This window comes from Micropterus dolomieu, linkage group LG02 (assembly GCF_021292245.1).
Source record: "Micropterus dolomieu isolate WLL.071019.BEF.003 ecotype Adirondacks linkage group LG02, ASM2129224v1, whole genome shotgun sequence".
Lineage (NCBI taxonomy): Eukaryota > Metazoa > Chordata > Actinopteri > Centrarchiformes > Centrarchidae > Micropterus > Micropterus dolomieu.
The window spans coordinates 1,728,478-1,751,017 of NC_060151.1; the positions used below are offsets into that span (position 1 = coordinate 1,728,478).

Sequence of the window (22,540 nt, forward strand, 5' to 3'; positions counted from 1 at the left end):
TGATAGAAGAGCAACTTTGACTGAAATAACCACTCATTACAACCGAGGTATGCAGCAAAGCATTTGTGAAGCCACAACACGCACAACCTTGAGGCGGATGGGCTACAACAGCAGAAGACCCCACCGGGTACCACTCATCTCCACTACAAATAGGAAAAAGAGGCTACAATTTGCAAGAGCTCACCAAAATTGGACAGTTGAAGACTGGAAAAATGTTGCCTGGTCTGATGAGTCTCGATTTCTGTTGAGACATTCAGATGGTAGAGTCAGAATTTGGCGTAAACAGAATGAGAACATGGATCCATCATGCCTCGTTACCACTGTGCAGGCTGGTGGTGGTGGTGTAATGGTGTGGGGGATGTTTTCTTGGCACAGTTTAGGCCCCTTAGTGCCAATTGGGCATCGTTTAAATGCCACGGCCTACCTGAGCATTGTTTCTGACCATGTCAATCCCTTTATGGCCACCATGTACCCATCCTCTGATGGCTACTTCCAGCAGGATAATGCACCATGTCACAAAGCTCGAATCATTTCATCCTATCAATATGGGCCAATATTTCTAAAGAATGCTTTCAGCACCTTGTTGAATTAATGCCACGTAGAATTAAGGCAGTTCTGAAGGCGAAAGGGGGTCAAACACAGTATTAGTATGGTGTTCCTAATAATCCTTTAGGTGAGTGTATGTATGTCCTTTAATATCCACATAAAACTAACTTCAAAGGCCACCTTTTTTCACCTATGTAACATTGCAAAAATCTGCACATCCTGTCTCAAAATGATGCAGAATAACTAGTCCACACATTCTTACTTCTAGGCTGGAAGTAAGGGTTAGCAGTGCGAGGCTATCTCACATTTCCTTATTATTAGACTGTCCAAATAAGTCCCTTAAGACTCTTCAGCTGATCCAGAATGTGGCAGCACATGTACTGACAGGAACCAGGAAAACAGATCGTATTTCTCCTGTTTTAGCTTCTCTGCACTGGCTTCCTGTAAAATCCAGAATAGAATTTAAAATCCCTCTCACCTACAAAGCCTTTATTGGTCAGGTACCAGCTTATCTTAAAGAGCTCATACCTTACTATCTCACCAGGGCACTGCCCTCCCAGAATGCAGGGTTACTTGTGGTTCCTAGAGTCTTCAAATGGAAAACAGAATGGGAACCTGAGCGTTCAGCTATCAAGCTCCTTCATAAGGCTTATAGTTAGGCTGGCTCAGGTGAGTCCTGAACCATCCCTTAGGCTGCTATAGGCCTAGACTGCCGGGATACTTTTCACAACGCACTCATGCTCCTCTCTCCTCGCCTCCCTCTCCATCTGTATGGATTCTTATACCATTGTCAGGATCCTGGTCTGTGTGTATGTCTGTTCAAACGGTTTCCCAATTTTATTTTGAAATAGTCTGTGTTTTCTGTGGCATGCTTGGTTTTGGGTTTTGGTCTGCATGTTGGTCTGTTTTGTCCATGTACATGTCTGTATTTTGGTACTGTCTGTTTTGGGGGGCTCGTCTCTTGTTTGTTCCTGTCCGTTTACTGTTCCATCTGTGAGTGCTCCGATTTGTCTCACTTGTGTGTTCCTTCCTTGCTCGTTAAGCTTTTTTATATATTGCCTGTGTTTCTGTTGAGCCACTGCTGGATCATTGTAACTTGTTCGTGCTCTGTCTCTTGCCACTTCAGTAAGTGTGTTCGGCAGTTTACTGTGTCTTGCATTTGGGCCCTAATCCTGTTAGCCTCTCGACAATCCTGACAATTAATGCTTGTTACTACGATAATAATGATCCTGGACTAATATCATTCTACAGATGTCTGTTTGAACTTTTGTATTTGATAAAGTTACTTTATTTCCTTCCGTTTCAGTGGTGTAAATGCATGCACACTGGTGCACAGAGCAGTTTTCACAAATGCTGCTTGCTGCCAATATAAAACTATATTAAAACATGCAACAGCAGGGAGAAGCAGTTTTTGGTTTCTTTAGTGATTATTTTTGCTGTGTTGAAAAGACATTACAAGCGGAAACACTGTGCTGCGGTCCAGCCAATCAGACGGCCCTTTTTTTTCTCCCCCCTTTCTCGAAGTATGCAGCGTCTTCCCCAGTGCACTGTGTGATTATAGTACAGTGTCAGCACATCATCATCAGGCATGCAAACTGGTCAGGGGTAAAAAAGGTGAGAAGGATACGCAAGCAGAGAAACACACAGAGACGGTGTAAGAGGGGTCTGTTTTTAAGCTTACAGGTTTCTGCCACTGCTCTGAAGAATTAGCTTAGCTAACATTAGCGGTTAATAAAAGTGGGCAAAGTTATAAAATTGGCAACTTATAGTCAGATTATGAAGTCAGAGGCCCCTGGGCACAATGTCTTTTAGGGCCCCCACCCGCCAATCCACACACACACACACACACACACACACACACACACACGTACACACAATCAAGATTTTGAATTATAGGGTATTACTTATTGGAAAAACCTCAAGTTAATACAGGACTGATTTATCTGCTGGGCGATATTATCGGCCAATATGAGCTAATTGTATTTAAATTGGTATCTGCGTTTATAGCAGCCGATTAATCATTAACAAAGAAATGGAGAGACAGATCTTTCAATCATGTCATGAGTGTTGCATAGTGTCACGATGAGTTAGTCATTTGTCACGTAAAATACATTACTTAAACCGCCTTGGTTAGCGCCCAAGGCTGCTGCAGACGCAGCTCCCTACGCCTTCTCCCCCGGCCTTCTGCCTTGCCAGCTTAGCGTTGCGCTCTCAAGGCGCTGGGGGAGACCTGCTCATGGTCTAACTTCCCCTGTGAAGCCACGGCGGTCCGGGAAGCGGCAGAGACATTTTGGAGGGAATTGTGTGTTCACTGTTCATGTTCTGCCTGCACTTTCTCTATTGAGACAAATGTGTGCCCTAAGAGCATGTTCCCCGGCCCGCTGCTGCCTCAGCTGAGTCAGCAGCCGCCGTTAAACACATTTCACCCACACTATATGGACCGGCTGCGGCTGGCTGGACATCCTTCATGCAGCCTGACTCCGATGTAACAAGCAGTTCATTTTCCATGTCGCCAACCCCTTAGGGGCTTCATGTGGATCCCCTGGCGACTGGGAGTGCGGTAAGGCGGCGGACCCACGAGAGCTCCCACACAGCCTCGTGCAGGCCCTCCCACCACACACAGGAGGGCGCTCGAACCTTCCTTAACTGTGTGTGGAAGGCTGTCAGGTGGCGTCCCGCCCCACAAGGCGGTACACGACCGGCCCCGCTGTGGCGAGCATCAGCTGGTTCCCTTCGGTAGCTGCGCCTCAGTGTCAGATTAATTCATGCATGCTCGCCACGCAGGGAGGCGCTCCTTCTTGCCTGGCGACGCATGACAGTGCCCATGATCCTTCTTCCACCCGCCGGGAGCTGGACCCTTCTGACTGGCGGCTCGACCCCGCCTTTTGGACCTCCCTGCAGTTTTCAACCTTGGCGGTCATCCTGGTGGCTCCGGAGCGCATGAGCGCATCCTGGTTTCCCTGCCTCCAGTGACTGCTGTTGGGTCAGCCGTAGAAACTCCCCTGGAGGGGGAATACCCTCTCTCAGGCAGGAGGCGCGGTCAGGAGTTATCTGCTTCTCGGCCAGCCCCAGGACATCTTGCCGCTGAGCGGCAGCGTCTAGAGGGTTTCGGTCGTCATCATTGCAACTTTCAGGAGTACAGACTGACAGTCACAGGAAACAAAATGAGAACAAGCCTTCTGAATTGTCAAAAACAAAAGCCAAATAACCCCAAAAACATGGCAGCTGTGCTTACCATGTACAACACTCCTGAGAATAGCAAAGACTGAAGAGGGCCGTCTCTGGGAGGTCAGTTTTTTACTCTAGCAAGCCTGCCATTATGAAAACCTTAACTGGCTTATATGATGACATGTCAAGCTTGGGACTGTTTGCATTGTAACGTTATTTCCAGAGTCTAACATTAGCTAGCATACTTGTAATTCCAAATTCCACTTGTAGAATGTAACTGATGTTAGTGCTCTGGGACTACTTGTTAAACTTTACAAATGCTACCATTTTCCAGACGATTACAACATAAAATGAGCTCATGGACCAGTGAAGCTGTAGAGGATCTTCAGGCATGCTTGGACTGCACTGACAGGGATGTTTTCAGGACTGCTACCAACAATCTGGATGAGTTTACAGAGGCTGTGACATCCTACATCAGCTTCTGTGAGGACAGCCGCATTCACGCACCATGGTGTGTTATAACAATGACAAACCCTGGTTCACAGCTAAGCTCAGACAGCTGAGGTTGGAAAAGGAAGAGGCATTTAGGAGTGGGGACCGAGCCAGGTTTAAGAAGTCAAAGTACAGGTTTAGCAAGGCAGTGCAAGATGCTAAACAGCTGTATGCAGAGAGACTACAACACCAGTTCTCAAGGAATGACTGCTTCTGTCTGGAGAGGATTCAGACAGATCAACAACTACAAAACTAAATCCCCCCACTCCATGAACAACTCACGCCTTGCCAACGGGCCGAACCAGTTTTACTGTTGCTTTGAAAGACAATGGGACAGATCTGACACCATCCCCCGTCACACGACTGATCGGCCCTCTGTCTCCCCATCCACCCTGAAGCACTGTGCTGATCAGCTGTCTCCAGACATTTTTAACATGTCACTGGAGTCATGCCATGTGCCTGCTTCAAAGCCTCCACCCACGCAGACACGGGGAGAAACACACAGAAAGGCCGGGGCAACCTTCTTGCTGTGAGGCGACAGTGCTAACCACCGCACCACTGTGCCGCCCGCCTTGTGTTGTTTCACCTTAAATCCATCATAGACCCAATCCTGGACCCCCTGCAGTTTGCCTACAGAGCCAGCAGGTCTGTAGTTGATGCAGTAAACATGGCCCTTAACTACATCCTCCAGCACCTGGACTCCCCAGGAATCTACGCCAGGATTCTGTTTGTGGACTTCAGCTCTGCTTTCAACACCACCATCTGCAGGACAAGCTCTCCCAGCTGAACATGCCTGACTCCACCGGCAGGTGGATAACAGACTTCCTGACAGACAGGAAGCAGCACATGAAGATGGGAAAACATGTCTCTGACTCCAGGACCATTAGCACCGGTTCCCCTCAAGGCTGCGTTCTTTCCCCTCTGCTCTTCTCCCTGTATACCAACACCTGCTCCTCCAGTCTGTCAAGCTTCTGAAGTTTGCGGATGACACCACGCTTTATTGGGCTCATCTCTGGTGGGGATGAGTCCGCCTACAGGTGGGAGATTGGCCATCTGGTGACCTGGTGCGGCCAGAACAGTCTGGAGCTCAACACTCTGAAGACAGTGGAGATGGTCGTGGACTTCAGGAAGAGCCCAGCTGCACCCTCCCCCATCATCCTGAGTGACTCCCCCGTCGCTTGAGCATTGATCATTGAGTCCATCCTCACCTCCTCCGTCACCATCTGGTACGCTGCTGCCACTGCCAGGGACAAGGGCAGGCTGCAGCGTATCATTCGCTCTGCACAGAAGGTGATAGGCTGCAATCTTCCTTCTCTTCTGGACCTGTACGCCTCGAGGACTCTGAGGCGAGCAGGAAAGATTTCAGCTGATGCCTCCCATCCCGGCCACAAACTATTATTATTTTTTCTTTATTATATATTAATACACTGCTCAAAAAAATAAAGGGAACACTTAAACAACACAATGTAACTCCAAGTCAATCACACTCCTGTGAAATCAAACTGTCCACTTAGGAAGCAACACTGATTACAATCAATTTCACATGCTGTTGTGCAAATGGAATATACAACAGGTGGAAATTATAGGCATTTAGCAAGACACCCCCAATAAAGGAGTGGTTCTGCAGGTGGTGACCACAGACCACTTCTCAGTTCCTGTGCTTCCTGGCTGATGTTTTGGTCACTTTTGATTGCTGGTGGTGCTTTCACTCTTTTCACCACACAAGTGACTCGGGTAGTGCAGCTCATCCAGGATGGCACATCAATGCGAGCTGTGGCAAGAAGGTTTGCTGTGTCTGTCAGCGTAGTGTCCAGAGCATGGAGGCGCTACCAGGAGACAGGCCAGTACATCAGGAGACATGGAGGAGGCCGTAGGAGGGCAACAACCCAGCAGCAGGACCGCTACCTCCGCCTTTGTGCAAGGAGGAGCAGAAGGAGCACTGCCAGAGCCCTGCAAAATGACCTCCAGCAGGCCACAAATGTGCATGTGTCTGCTCAAACGGTCAAAAACAGACTCCATGAGGGGGGTATGAGGGCCCGACGTCCACAGGGAGGGGTTGTGCTTACAGCCAAACACCGTGCAGGACGTTTGGCATTTGCCAGAGAACACCAAGATTGGCAAATTAGCCACTGGCGCCCTGTGCTCTTCACAGATGAAAGCAGGTTCACACTGAGCACATGTGACAGACGTGACAGAGTCTGGAGACGCCGTGGAGAACGTTCTGCTGCCTGCAACATCCTCCAGCATGACCGGTTTGGCGGTGGGTCAGTAATTGTGTGGGGTGGCATTTCTTTGGGGGGCCTCACAGCCCTCCATGTGCCTGAAGAGGTAGCCTGACTGCCATTAGGTACCGAGATGAGATCCTCAGACCCCTTGTGAGACCATATGCTGGTGCGGTTGGCCCTGGGTTCCTCCTAATGCAAGATGCTATGGACTGGCCCGCCCGTTCCCCAGACCTGAATCCAATTGAGCACATCTGGGACATCATGTCTCGCTCCATCCACCAACGCCACGTTGCACCACAGACTGTCCAGGAGTTGGCGGATGCTTCAGTCCAGGTCTGGGAGGAGATCCCTCAGGAGACCATCCGCCACCTCAGCAGGAGCATGCCCAGGCGATGTAGGGAGGTCATACAGGCATGTGGAGGCCACACACACTACTGAGCCTCATTGTGACTTGTTTTAAGGACATTACACAAAGTTGGATCGGCCTGTAGTGTGGTTTTCCACTTTGATTTTGAGTGTGACTCCAAATCCAGACCTCCATGGGTTGATAAATTTGTTTTCCATTGATAACTTTTGTGTGATTTTGTTGTCAGCACATTCAACTATGTAATGAAAGGAGTATTTATTGAGATTATTTCATTCATTTAGATCTAGGAGGTGTTATTTTAGTGTTCCCTTTATTTTTTTGAGCAGTGTATATTTCTACATCTATTTATGTCAGCTGTATGTCTGTCTGTAGCACCTTAACACCACAGCAAATTCCTTGTATGTGTAAAACACTACTTGGCAATAAAGCTCCTTCTATTTCTGTTTCTCCTCTGCCAAAGTGCCAACTTAACGTTAGCTCCTGATGGTTCCTATTTTCTTTATGCTAAAATAAAATTAGCAAGGCTAATACTTTTGTATTTGTTTTGGAACACAAGACTAATTCATGACTAATGGTGTAGCCATTTAACCTAGCTAAAATGTACCTACAATATGATGTAGTTAAACAGAACGCTTGTTACAGTAGCCTAATTAAGTGTCTTGAGAAGTGGGCAAATGCAGAGCTCGCTGTAAACAACAGAAGCTGAGATGAATTGACCTTGGGGCGGCTGTGGCTCAGGAGGTAGAGCAGGTTGGCCGTTAATCGGAAGTACGGTCAGCAGTTCAATCCCTGGCTGGTTCAATCCCTGGCTCCCCCTGGTTGCGTGTCGAAGTGTCCTTGGGCAAGATACTGAACCCCGAATTGCCCCTGGCGGCTATTCCGCCATGTGAATGTTAGTTTCCGTTTGAGCACTTAGGCTCAGTGTATGAATGTGTGTGACTGGTGAATGCAGATGTAGTGTAAAAGCGCTTTGAGTGGTCGAAAAGACTAGAAAGGCGCTATACAAGTACGGAGCATTTACATTTACTGTTGTGAAATCAATTTATGAAAGTCACAGCCACGCCCTGTATTTTAATTGACCAAACAGCCGTTGCAATTGCTGTAAAGAGCAAAAACCACATCCAGTGGAGGGGTGGTTTGCTAGCTAACCACCCCTCCACACACAAGTCATAAGGGTGAGTTTTTCCAGAGCATGTCAACTCTAAATCCACATTTTAAAGCTCATAAATAAACATTTCTTCCTGGGGAGGCTTGCCCCTCTAGGGGATTTGCATCTTTTCACCTTTTCACCCCTGATGAGTCTGCCTCCCTGAACTTGGTGCCTGTAATCTCCACAGTCTAAAAAAAGTCTATGCTGTTCAGATATCTCTGTCCTGCCGTTGTTATAGCCAATATTTGGTCTCTGTAGGCTATACTGTAAACCGTTTTTAACAATTACACACCCACTATAAGTTCCTCCAGGAATATTATAAGATGTTACAAAACTTGGGTTGTAGCTTGTGTTGGGTGTAATAATGATGTAGACATCATTCAGTAAATATTCTGTGATCTTGAAAATCAAACACTATTATACCTTCTGTCGGAAAGTGTGGAAGATAAAAAAAGATTTAAAGAATATCAAAGACTTCTCCCTCTTCTGAAATGTTAATTACAACAAGTTTATTTTTCAAGGATAAAAATGCACCGCTGCTGTGTGGCTAAACAGCTGATTATTGGATTATTTTACCCATGTTTTTCCTGCCTCCCTTCATTTTCCAAGTAGATGTATTTTCTTTTTAAGTTGTGAACATGCTGGCTTTTGAAGTACAAACTTCTAAAGTCAGGAGGGATAAGAGCATTGTGTTAACATTAATTAAAACTTTCATGTACTGTTGATCTTTCTAGCATTAATTAAAGACCAACCCACCTCTCTTACGGATTAATAATGGATTATTATGTATGTTATGTCTTGTGATTGCATCCTGATTCAGTGGACAACAGAATCAGGATGTTGAGAGAAAATAAAAAATGGGAGTGCTGCAATGGGTCAAAAATAATGGCGTTGGTAATACTGAAATAAAAAAGTCAGGAAACAGGAAGTTGTTGACTGTTGAAAGAGACAACAACCAGTCATATCATGGTTCCTTTGTAGATGAAAGCTTTGCGTCTAGTCCTGGAGGGGATTAAGAATGATCCAAATACTTAAACATTGAGAATTAAAGAAGTGATGTTTAGAGGAATAGAGTTTAATGATGAAAATGTAAAAATAAGCTGGACAGATACAGGTTGATAAGAGATGACATGCATTACAGACTGTGTCTGCTCTATTTAATTTCCTGTGAGCACCTGCACATTTTTTAAACTGCCACATAAGCGGATCAGAGGGAGGGTAAATGTGATAAACAGGGGCACTACACTCTGAAGAGTTGTGCTGAGATTTTTTCTGGTCGACACATACAGATAGACATACTGTCCATCACATGTATGTTTGCACAAGGTGGACACAAACCCCACAGCAACCACAATCATTAGATATTTATTTACCATGATCCATTCATTTGGCCACAGCAGCAGCTGTTTTCAGTGAAAAGGCTCTGATAAAGCCACCGTACAGTACCTGCTCAGCAGCAGACAGACACAGTTAGAGGCCAGCTGGTGAACACAGTGAAGCATTTACCAGCTAAAGAGCCAGATATTTCCCTCAGGAGATGGTGAATAGCTTATAGCAGAGTCAACACTGACATTTGAGACTAAAGTTGCTTTATTAAGTTTGCCATATCAACTTTTTTCCGCTGCTCCCAAGTGTAGCAAATATACAGTTATTGCAAGATTACAGCCCAACAAGTCGTAAAGTCAAACTGAAACTGTGAGCTACACCATGTTTATTAGGCCTGCACAATATGTACAATGTGCGATAACCATGTTCAGTATTGCAATGATGAAGTGGTTTGTGATAAACAAATACTTAAGTGTACATCTTAGTTTTACAGTTCAAATGTCAGACAGGCTGTCAGAACAGGATTAGAATATATTTTAAATATAACTAAATGTTGTTTTTATAGCAGCAACAGTAACATTTACAACAGCAAAGAGGATGCTTCACGAGTCCGGAGAAGCTCACAGTCTGAGGAGAAGCAGAGCAAATGCAAGCAGGAGCTGTTTGAGTGCGAGGGCAGGGTTTAGAGGGACAGCGTTACAAAATACGAACATGAAATCAGTAAGTCATGATCTCAAATTGAAAGATGATGCTCTTGAATAAAGATAGGGAAATAATCCCAGATAATGTAGGAAATACAGTACTCCCTGATTGAAGGGTATTTTGCACACTGCTTGTGAGCAGTTAGTGCAGAACTGTAGGTCTGATTATGAAGGTCTGACAACAAACCAGTTGCCATTTATGTTTTAATCACCGAAACATTTTTTTATAGGTAAGTGACATTGTCTCACACCAGCTCATCTTATTTTCCCAAAGAACACTAAACATGAACTGGCCATGAAATAAAACTTACATCAGCAACAGCTGTATTTAACATTTGCTTTATATTGGATATGATTTATACTTGAAGAATTGTGACTACGGAGGGTCAAAATCATCACAGGTTTTTATACAATATTTTACCCTGAGTGCGCTGTATCATTACAAAATTGTCTTTGTTCAGGACTTTTATTTTGAGTAATCCTTCCAAGCTTTTAAAAAAGGGTAAATACAAAAGAAGTGACTCCTAAGCTAAAACATCCTAGGAACAAAATGAACATTGAAAAGCATGAGTGAGTGCTTCCTTAATTAGCCTTCAGTTGAATGGAAGGCATCTGGGCTTGTCTCAGCTAATTACAGCTGTTAAGGCACACACTAGCAGCCCACTTACATCCTCTCACTTGAAATGAAGACAGAACAGGACAACTGTCTGATACCTTTGACACAGAACAGACCACTCAGCTAAGCAAGGAAACATCAATACGTTGAAGGGGAGAGAGAAAAATCAGCAGCAAAAAGCAAACCTCCCTGGAGGCAAATCCAGTCAGCATTCTGCTTCAGGATCCACATCTCTTTGGAGAGAAAATCAAACCCAAAGAAGTCATTCCCAGCAAATCAGTCATCACCAGAGGGAATGGGGATGGGAGTGGTCGATAAGGTGTGAATTGAAATCCCATTACTGGGTATTGATTTTACCTGACAAGGAAGAATGGAGTTGATTTTCACAGGGTCTGTTAAAGTCTGTAAAATGTTAGAGACTAAGTATTTAAGGTGGCCCCACAAATGAACATTTGTCCTATAAGCTCCCTTGTTAGATAAAAACACCAACATACTTGATATACTCCAAACAGAACTGGATGTAGACATTGGGTGACAGTGGAGGCACATGTCCATTCATGTGCAGTCTGGGTGTACAGAATGTAAGTACGGTCACACATTTTGAGCTGCAGACACCCGTACAAAAAAGGACAGATGACAAAATTTACATCCTGTGGACCTGGCTCATTGTCATGGAATATGGAAATTGACACATAATACTTTCTGCCAAGGTTTCTGTACTGTACTTCATTTTCTGTTAATGATTTTTACTTAAACATATACTAAAATAATTTTCCATGTGCAATGATGAATTCTTCACGACATCAATATTCGTACACTCTGCATTAAGTTAATTTGAATTTAAATTTAAAATAAATTATTTCTCAATCTGGTATGGGCCATCTTACATCGACAAACGTACACTGAACAAAATTATAAACGCAAGACTTTTGTTTTTGTCAATAAAACCTAAAGGCATAGCTGTGCAATCCCCATGCTGTCTGATCAGCATCCTGATATGCCACACCGGTGAGGTGGATGGATTATCTTGGCAAAGGAGAAGTGCTCACTAACACAGATTTTGACAGATTTGTGAACAATATTTGAGAGAAATAGGTCTTTTGTGTACATAGAGAAAGTCTTAGATCTTTGAGTTCAGCTCATGATGAATGGGGGGAAAAAAAAATAAGTGTTGCGTTTATAATTTTGTTCAGTGTATTTAAACTTAGTATACTTTTTAAAAGGGTCAGTTCACTAAACACATAAAACAAGATATATTTTCTCACTTAGTTCTAGTAGTATTTAGCCATGCACGCAGTTTCAGTTTTATCTGCTGACTTTTTGAGATAAAACTGAAGCAAATGAAATTGTTGTGGTGGTCAGGTTCTTAAAATTGAAATATTAAAGAGTAATGTTTTTCCAAACAAGATCCCAGTTACCCTGGACTCTCTGCAGAACTTCTTGGGAGTTTTTTTATCAGAGCTATATTCTGCATTCTGAATAGAGCACAGAATAAACCTGTTGACAGAAAAGTCTTTGGATTATCCAGATAAAGGTGATTGCCTCTAACATTTTGAGCACCATCAGACATGTTGTGCAACAGTAAAGACGTTTGAGATAAGACACATTGCTGTGGTTTTTAACATGGCATTTTCAGTTCTTTGAGTAGCACGAAGTGCCGGCTGTGGCTCAGAAGGTTTAGTGGGCTGCCCGCTGCCATTGTGCCAGTGTGTAAATGTTCATTTTTGTTCTGATGAGCAGTTGGCACGTTAGCCTCTGCCCTCAGTATGAATGGGTGAATGTGATGTAGTGTAAAGGCGCTTTGAGTGATCAGAATACCAGAAAGACCATTTACAAATTTAACTCCATTCAATTAAGTTGTCTTGGAGTGGAGGGAATTTCACCATTGTTGGTAAGTGAGAACATTCCAAGTTCCAGAGACACCCTTAAGATGTCATACAAGTCTGGTGTTGTGCTCACTGACAGCTATTTTCCCCAAATCAACTAGTCAAGAGTATTGTAGGTAGAATTAAGGAGCATCATTTCCCCACATAGCTAGATGGCTACCTTGCTATATCCAATAAAAATAATTAATAAAAATTACCTTAAAATTGTACACGTCTACAAGTGTAGCTGAGCTGAGCTATACAGATTGTTTTATGTCAACTTAAATTTACAACACTTAGATCAGCATATTTATTTGACCACATTTGTATGTGGACTGTAAATGACAATGGCAGGAAGCATACATTTCTCAGTACTGATTGGTTAGAGAGTAACCCTCTCCACCAACCAGAGATCTGATGACATGAATGCGGTGTCAAGCTGAGTGAATTAAGTGAAACAAAAAGGAAAGCTAAAACCAAGCTCCTAAATCCCAGGGATTATTGCCCTCTAAGGCACACCTGTACTGAAGTATATATCTGGGGAAGAATTAAAAAAAATGATAAAGCATTGGCAGGCCCCAAAGGTTGGATTCCATCATTGTGAAAGACAAGAAGAATTGTAGACAAAAAGACTCTTCCTGGAGCTCATTATCCAGCCACACTACACTGTCTCCACGTTCACACCTGGCATTAGTGTCTACACATGCGTCTGGGGTGACTTTTGATTGGATCTCACTTACCTCTATATGCTCTATATGCAAATAAACATGTAAATCATTTCCGTATGCAAAGACCAAATGCGTTGTTGTTATAACCTGAATGTGATCAAATTATTGTTTATCAGAACACAAATTAGACCAGAATTAGGCTGGAAAAATTATAGACGCCGCCAGAGCTGAGTGTTTCTGGGGGCCTACTGTGCAAAGCACAACTTTCTTTACAGATTTTGGTGAAGGATCTTATTTTATGGAGAAAATATTTTCCTAATGTCCTCCGACTGCTCTGCCTCTACTCTCTGTGATTTAATGAGTATGCTGATGGACAGACAGTGCTTGTTGCTAAAGTAACCGCTAACTGCTGCTAACTATAGCTGCTGTTAGCTAGTTAGCTCATTTAGCCATGCAGCTAGCGGTTCTATTAGCTTTAAAGTTTAAATTAAACTTTATTAAATTAAACCTACTCTCTCTCCCAGTTGTCCAAAGCTTCTGTGCTAACGGTGTAAACATGCAGAGGACAACAGTTCACCTATTACCTTAATCTAGTCTGACAGAGGATCTGAATTGGAGGGACTGCATGTCTCCAGGTGTTCACAGCTGGAGGCATAATCGTGAAAACTAGAATGCCTTTCAACATAGAGTGACATAGGGTTTGGTGGCATGTCTCCGTCTGGAGCTGTGTTAACAGATACGAAATTGGATTCTACGAGGCCAGAAACTGATTGTCGTTCGCGGGAGCACACGCAGCATGTAACATTATCGGTTTACCCAGTTTCTTTACGTCTACGGCTGCTTTTATCTGGATCAAATAGACATAACGTGCAAATAAACATCACTTTATGTCGTAAGCGTAACCAGGTCTGTCCTTTACGTGATTATAGGCAATAATAGAAGCCTGTTGCTGCTGATGGATTATGTGTTTGGTAGGCATATGTCTAATATCCTATTTAGAAAATGGAATGTAGCCTATAATTAACATGACTTACAGCTGAGTTATATAAAAAATAAAGACATTATCTCTTTTGCAATCATCCTCATTACTCTACATTATTTAACTTGATATGTACCAACCAATTCAGTCCTTTTTACCTGTTGAAACCTTTAAATGGCCAAAACAAACATAAAATGCAGTATTCCACTTGCGAGAAAGTGACTGCAGCCTCTACTTATTGACTGAAAGCTAGTTTCTGCCTCAAAATGACTTTAAGAAGAGTTATATTTGACAGATTATGAAACAGAAATTGTCCCCAATTTTTATTTCATATAAAATAATATATATATTTTCATTTCAGAAATCTGGTCACCTTATTTCAACAGCCTCTTAAAAGCAATATTGATACAAGTAAATAAAATAGGAGATTGTATACTGTCCTGCCAGGATGTATTCTACACATAAATCTATGCAATATTGGCCCTGAATTAACAGGAAAGGAACAAAGGACAAATGCACATCATAACAATGTGTTCCCGATAAGGAGGTGAAAGATGCTAAGGCCAGGTGACTTAATGAGAGCATGTTGTTTTCCTCTGTCACAGCAGAATTAAAGTGATGTTTCTTGCCACCAGAGGCCTGAATTCCACAGGACAGGAGTCGGGTAAATAACCTGTCAAAGTGCATCCAGTCTCACCTGCCACCTCTGTCACAGCCTACGGTCAGTTTCACAATGAAATTCAAGTCAAGGACACCAAGCCAAATAAGCAAAGTGCTATCTGTGAGGTTTTGACCCGTGTTTCAGAGAAAAGCTGTCAGTGTTCTAGATCTACAGTAAAAGGTGGAATATTTTCATACCAAAAACAATTGATACCAACTAACGATACAATGCTCTCTGACCTCAGCATACCAATGGAAACCTTTTAGGTGATTTGCAAGCTCATTTTGGAGTAAATGCCCTTCAACTCTATTATAACTGCCAGACAATAGATGGCATAACATAATGTTACGATTTATTCAGCCCTGTCACAATGGAGTTCTGCAGTCATTTAAAACCAGTTGAGCCTTTTCAATCCAAGTTAAAAAGAAAGGCACTTTGACATCCAATCGCATATCTATGCTTCTACCCGCTCCACCACTCATTAGACCTATCAATGAGAAGAACGGCAAAGAAGAAAAAGCGCAATTTAACCAACTGTGTTGCAATCTGTCAATAATCAATAAAGCTATCACCTTAAACCTTACCCAGCCTCTGGGTCTGTTCCAGACAACCGTTTATGAGCTAAATATCAAGTTTGACAGACTGCCAAGTAAAATCCTGCCACAACACACATTTAACTTTAAATGAGTCACCTGAAAAATAATACAGACCACTACAGTCACAGCAGGAACCTCTTCCATTATAATCAGAAGTGACAATTTTTGAAATTGAAGACAAAAAGCCAATATCAGCCTGATGGTGCCGTCCAGCCCGAGCATCGAGTGCCAAAAGCAAAATGTGAAACTGAAATGGAAGAGACAGACAGAAACAGAAAAGAACAGTGTTTGCACTCAGCGGTGCACCATCTGTCTCAGTGTCTTAACATCCCGTTTGATCTGTGCTGGCAGCAGCAGTGTGTGATTCATGCTCCATGGAACACTGTTTCAGGGAATGATTTTATTGTCTTTGTGAACTCCATATCATCAACATGTATGCTGATTTATGTCACTGATATATATTCCTCAGGTTGATGTGGTTCTCCTGGGGGGTGGCTTCTCTGAACAAGGGCCAGTCTGTGCATTCAGAACAGTCCCGAGGAGCTGCTGTAGCCTCATCTGTTCACACTTTAACTGTTGTTACTGATGGTTTGACCCATATAGCATGAATTCAAAACCTAACTGCTATTTAATTCATCTGCTGATCATCAGCTTTCACAGATGTGATCTCCTAAGTGATCATAAATCAATGATCTATATAATCATGCACGATCATTTGTTTACCATTGTAACATACAGTATATGCACATCAGAGATTTTGCCTGATACTTGGAAAAGGTGTATTGTACTTGTGTCCTACTCAATATTTTAACAGTTCATCAATAAAAAGTGAGAAAAACAATTCAAATGTTACCTCTATCCTCCCGGTAATACCACAGTGCTGTGCTTCTTTTTCACCCTGTGTCTACCTCTTCATCATTATGGCAGATGTGTTCCAGCCTCAACAAATAATGCTTGTAATCTATTACTTCTTCATGAGCTTTTTGTGACGCCACAGACGATGATCGCTTCAGGCTGAGTGTCTCCAGCGTGACCTGCTGTCAGCCACAGGAACTTGCTTGCATGCATGCATGTAGTGCTGATGATGCAGAATGACATCAACAAAACTCTCCAACGGATGAGTTACCTGTCAGTGCTTATGACTCTATGTTTACTCCTCTTGGTTCATTCGTTATAAGTCAGTGTGAAGAAGAAACGCAGCAAAACTACAAGGTAAGAATGGGCCAAACTACTTTTTTGATCATGATTATTGCCATCCAATAAGACCACGAACACCAGACCACACACTCACCAAAATAGTCACTCTCTTACACATTCTGTATGGCGTCAGTACCAGAAATGATTCTTCTCTTTGCAGGGGACTACCTGACAGATCACCCACATGGAACCGTTGCTGTAATAAAAATTTATGAAAGCTCCAATTGTTCTGTACTTAACAGTCTATTTAACAGACACAGTGCTCTCTTCATTTACATTTGTCTTTTTGTTGTTTTTAACAAAACAGTCTTTACTCTGACTCATTAATGCTTCACATACTATATAACCACTACTGCAGCCAACAACTATGGCTGTCATTTTATTGACCGATATGAGACTACAGGGAAACTGTGTAATTTTAACTCATTACATCAATACAAATTTCAGAAATAAGCCAAGATAACTATGAATGATTTCCAATCCACTCATCACTTTATTCCTTACCCACCTTCTGCCAACCTCTGAGTTACCTTTTTCATTTTCAGTTTACCACACTTTAACACTAAGAATACATCAGTTTTAATATTTATCAAGTAATGTGCAGTGAGGAGGTGAAGGACTGTGCTCAAGGTTAATTGTAAATCAAGCCATTTCAGAAAGTACTTTTCTATCTACGGCACACACTTATCCTGTTCTCTCGATGTCGCTGAGGTTTTCCACCGAGATACATCAACTTCATGTAAAATAGCAGGTTTGGCTATATTTCTAGACTCCTCACAGCATCCCAGCTAAACTGACCTTTCTCTGGCAGCGATATAAAGCAGCAGTTTCTCAGGAGGTAGGTAAGCATCCCTGTACACCGCTGCTCCTGACTCTCCCTGTGTCACACGTACCTGGTCTTAATGGTGGGGTTCATCCTGAGAGGAAATAGTCCCAGGTCTACGTCTTCGCTGTCAGGATTAAACTCTAAGGCTCCTGAGACGTAAATCAGAAAGTAGTCCCAGAGCTCGGGTAATTTCTGGGAGGACAGAATCATGAGGAAACTTTAGGAGTGGTTCTGTTTGTGGGAGAGAGGGCTGGCAAACGTCAGGTGGCATCCAGAGAACAGGGCACCCAGCAGTGTTATATCACCTCCCTTCAGCTTGCCTTTTTCTAAAGCGCTCCTGGCTGAACCAGCCCCAACAGTCCACTCAGCACCTACATTTAGCTGACTGACTCCTCCCCTCGGGACAATACACAAGAACAAAATGAACTGGCCTGCTCCAAACTGCCCTACTTTCCCATGGGATCATTCACGTTACATCTTTATTTTTATTTTGAAAACTCTTGTTTTCCTAAGTTATTGTTCTAGCTGTTGCTTTATGGATGCTAAATGTATTTTCTATTTACCCTGACCAATGTGTCATGTGGTCCCATATGACATTTCAGTGGTTTGACATTATGTTGCTTAACTTTGTCGATGTGCTTTAAAAAAATCCAAGTTAAAACAGTTCCATCTTACTCTGTAAATACTTAAATCTAACTGCACATTTGAGGTAGTGTTAATTATGAGTTTTCTTAAGCTGCATGTTTTTGCATTGAGTCGTTGAAACGGGTCAAAAGGAAGGACCTCCTTTCATTTTGAAATAGATGGAGCTGTTCATCTTGTGTCATTTTGTAGTGACAATTTAAAAGAATTAGGCAAAGACACAAAACCAGTTCACTAATGAGATGTGTGCAACGTGTCAAAAAGCCAGTGAACATCACCTCAGCTCAACAGTATGTCACCAATGAAGGATACTGCAGGTGATGAATCATAAATGTCATCTGGCCAATTCGACAGATAGGCTAACTGCAACGACACTTTAATTCTATATAATACAACCAGCTTTGTGTCTGCGCGCACACTGGCTGTGAGGAGAGCGAGTGTAAAGAATCTGATTAAAAGAGCAGTAGCCTATGTTAAATGTGGCGACTCTGTCAGATGTGGCAGGTCTTCCTTCAGTCACGGTTAGGGAAACAGAAGTTTCCAGATTCCTAACGTTTTGGAATGCATGCTCTCTCTCGGAGCGAACGCCACGCGCAGGGGTTCAACCCAAACTTCACTTCACGTACCAGTAAATGAGCGACAGTCCGTCGAAGCGCTCAAGCTCTCTCCCACGCTGTTTCAGCAGAGACATATTATCCAAACGTGGTCCCGGTGTCCAGCCGTGAACTTTCAGAGCAGAAACCAAGTGCCCCAGTCCCAGAGCCGCATCACCCTGTCGCTCCTCAGCTGGCCTCCTTCGCTGACTGCGTGGATGTGTCAGCACTCATCCCCCTTCAAATCACTGAGACGGACGCTGCTCGCCGGGAACGGGACGCTCTGTCGGCCCGATTCTAATCTGACCGACACGTGGACGTTTTCCTGCCGACTGACCTTAACCCATCTGTTTGACGAAATATCAATGTCTCTTCAGCCGCACCGCAGCTCTGAGCGTCCAGCAGGTGGTGGCTGGATCTCCTGTGGATCAGTGCTGCTGCGTTCAATGGCCAATTAAGAAAAACGGCAATCCACACGGGGGAAGTAGTTTACCTGCTTGGAAGAATTCACGGCAGTCATCTTATTTAACTACGACTGAGTAGACTATTAGGGCCACAGGGGGTCTTAACGTCGTAAGATTAGGAGAATAATGTTTTCCGGAAAGAAAATTCTGGAAAATTAGGTCCAATTGACCTTGCAAAATTGGTCTGAGCTGTAAAGTGAGACACCAACAAATCAGAGACAGTACAGAAGCTTTTCCTCATTATGTTTCCTGATGTATTTTGTCAGGTGCTGAGCCCCTTCTGCATCTTCTTCCTGTAAAGTTTAACATCCCACTTTGTTGCCCTCTGCTTGATGTCACTGTGCATTTTGCTCAGTTCCCCGGTGCTGAGATCCACCATCCAGCAGTGAATAGCAAGCATTGGTTTTTGCACCAGTTCCTTGTAAGACGGCCTATTTTATCCAAGATTTCTGGCAGAGTAACAGCAGTGGCCCTCTTTCTATACTCATTTTGGAGTAACAAGTAATAAACAAAGTGCATCTCCCATTCCCTTTAAAAGCCAGGTATAGGCCTACGTGTTGCACCTTGGCTCATTACTATTTACATGGGACATTATATTCTTATAAAAGAAAATCCTATAGGTCTGCCCATATAAATATAAATATATATATATATATACACACACACACACACACACACACTGTTATATGCACTGTTTATTCATGAAACAACAGGGAGAGGACACCCAAATGATTTCTTACCTTTTTTTCTCTTCCTGGGATCACTCCTTTGCTCCGAGCTTGGAAGAGAAAACAATGACTGATACATTGTGTTACAGTCATGCTTACAGTGTGCTTTGCAATGATCACTTTGTTTTGTTGCTGGATTTCCAATTTCCTCAGTAGGCCTACCACTTTTTATCTTCAGATCTAAGTTCAAGTCCTGCCACGGTTTTTATTCATATTTTATTTGGTTAAATTTTTCAAGTGTGTGCAGTTCAGACATCTGGCAGGTTGTAAAACACTTATCATATTAGCACAGCAGGAACTGTGCACCTGTGGATGTCCTTCAGGTAATACTTACTACATTGGCAGACTGGCTGTCAGACTGTAGGACTACAGCCTCAGGGTCAAGTTACAAATATGATAAAGAATTTTCTATCAACACCATATCACTGACTTCTTATTATCCATATTGACTAAACAAGTACACCATTTTCACACAAAACTGACAGATCTCCAGCCTGTCTGCCTAGACCTACTATATTGTTATATATTATATAGTTTATTGTATATATATTGTTAAAAATGTTGCTTGCAATAAACATGCAATGCAATGTTGGCCGCCCCTATATGTAGAGCGGGTTGGCCGTTAATCGGAAGGTACTACTAAGCGAGTTCAACAAACCCAGGATATGTTTTCATTATCTGGCTTAACTAACCCTAACAATCGCGATCAGGATAAGCGGTACCACGAAACTGGTTATCAACTTGGTAAGTTAACCCGGGTTTCCCAATTCAGCCGTGAGCGCGTTCACATAAAAGAGGCGGTGTTAGCAGCCGATGACCAATCGCAGACATGAACAAGTCCACTGTCAGCAGAGCGTCATATTTTATGAAGGACAATTAAACTGTAACACTAGGCCTACAGAAATACGACAGTAGCACGGCTGCAGCTGACACATGCAGAAAATCACAGACAGTGTAAATGCCTAAATAAACAGGCGTAGTCTATAACAATGCGTTGATTTAAAGTGTTCTTATGAGCTGTATGAAAATATCAACCTTATTGTTTCAGCTCGGCTGTGTCAGCGTTTCCACATTAAAAGACACGGGCCGTTCCCCCTCACTTTAAAACACTTGTCGTCACTTAAAAAATAAGATTAATTTATTTAACACACTCAAAAGTGTTCCAAACATTGATCTAAATTAACTTCATAAAGCACTGAAACGAAAACTCCATTCATGCCATAAAATGTTCTCAAATAGTGGTTGAAAGACTGAATCTCAACATTTAGGCTACTGAAAACTCACCGTGGGGAAGAGGTGGGGAGGAACATGACTACAGAAAGTAGTAGTAGTAGTAACATAGACAGTATATTACTGGATGAAGCCACTCCGCTGATGTGAATGGAGAGCAGTGAAGCCAGTTTTGGACCAATAAAATACTACTACAGGGCCACTTCCTGTTGGCACCAGCGTGTACTGCGCGTGATTGCGCAGCATAACCGTGGTTTAATGACGCAGAACAACGGCAGAAACACCGTAATTCTGGTAGCTGCGTAGCTGCACCAACAAAAAGTTTCATGACTCAGTGTGTTTGACTGACTCGGATCACTGATTAATCAGCCCACCTACGAGGCTCACCTGCCAAACACCAACGCAGCGTCACTGATAGTGACATAGTGATAGTAAATAGTTTTTTTAGATTGTTGAGAGTTTATAATCTAAGCAATACGGTTACATCTCTCATGTGCGACGGGGTGTCACAGGGTTTGGCGTCATTTTTGGGCCTACATGGATCCCTCCATGCAGGCTTTGGTCGGCTTCATTGTCCGATCTCTGGCTTACCCCCTTGGGCTAAAGAAGTCTGTGGGATTTCCTACAGATGGTGATGTAATTTTCCAAGAGAGCTGATTGGTCAGTAGGCAGCATTTTCACAGAGTTGAGCTCTAATCTGGAACATAACCTGCTCCGTTCAGCATAAGTTACCATAGATATCTACCCCGGTAAGAAGTGAACCACCTATGTGGTATTGAAAACCCAGGATTAACCCCGAACCTGGATAAACTCAAATCCTGCTTCGTGGTACGGGCCTCTGGCTTGACATAGTCGCACCTTCTGAGCCTGGTTTGGCCTTTGTGAAACTGATAAAGCCAGGATGCACTGATCACACTAGGTCAAGCCTAGCTTTATCTGTTATCCTGGATTTCTAAACTCTGCTTTTGTGAAACAGCCCTCAGGCCACAAGAAGAGAGAGAGAAATTATCAAACAGGATCCTTTATAGCCACTCGAGCCCCGCCTGCTCAGGGGCGAGTTCAATCTCAAAATGTTTTGCGTATGCAACGTTTTCGGATTGAACGGCATGTTTCCTTGCAACGTTGTGCAACATTACGCAGCGGGCTTCGAGGTATGTTTTCTTCTCTTTGGTGGGCGTGTCATAGGTGTACCCAATCAGTTGCGATAAGTTTGTAAACACAACTGTGAAAAAAGGCAGGAAAATGCAGTGCGCTTGTGTACACAGCAGGGTGTTCAAGGCACCACCTTCCCGTTTTTCTACGTTTTGTCTGCACTGAACTCGTCCCAGGTATCAGCTCCACCCACCAACTACCTGGATTAAAGAGACAGAACACAGCAAGATACAAAGAACAAGAGAAGGCCCAAACCTGGAGTCAGGTGTACAGACTCAGTGAACATAACCTGACCATCGAGACAGGCCGCCGTAGACAAACATGGCTTCCTGGAAAGGAAAGGATATG

The 22,540-nt window shown here is 43.2% G+C and overlaps 1 protein-coding gene across 1 annotated transcript in view; it reads right to left on the reverse strand.

Moving 5' to 3' along the window:
• Positions 1 to 19,079, reverse strand: part of si:dkeyp-72e1.9 — a 104,160-nt gene extending 85,081 nt beyond the window's left edge. Inside the window, exon 1 of the mRNA XM_046030507.1 lies at positions 18,652 to 19,079. Within this exon, the coding sequence (XP_045886463.1) occupies positions 18,652 to 18,716 (65 nt within the window). The 5' untranslated portion in view covers positions 18,717 to 19,079. The remainder of the gene's footprint in view (positions 1 to 18,651) is intronic.
• Between the last annotated feature and the right edge of the window lie 3,461 nt (positions 19,080 to 22,540).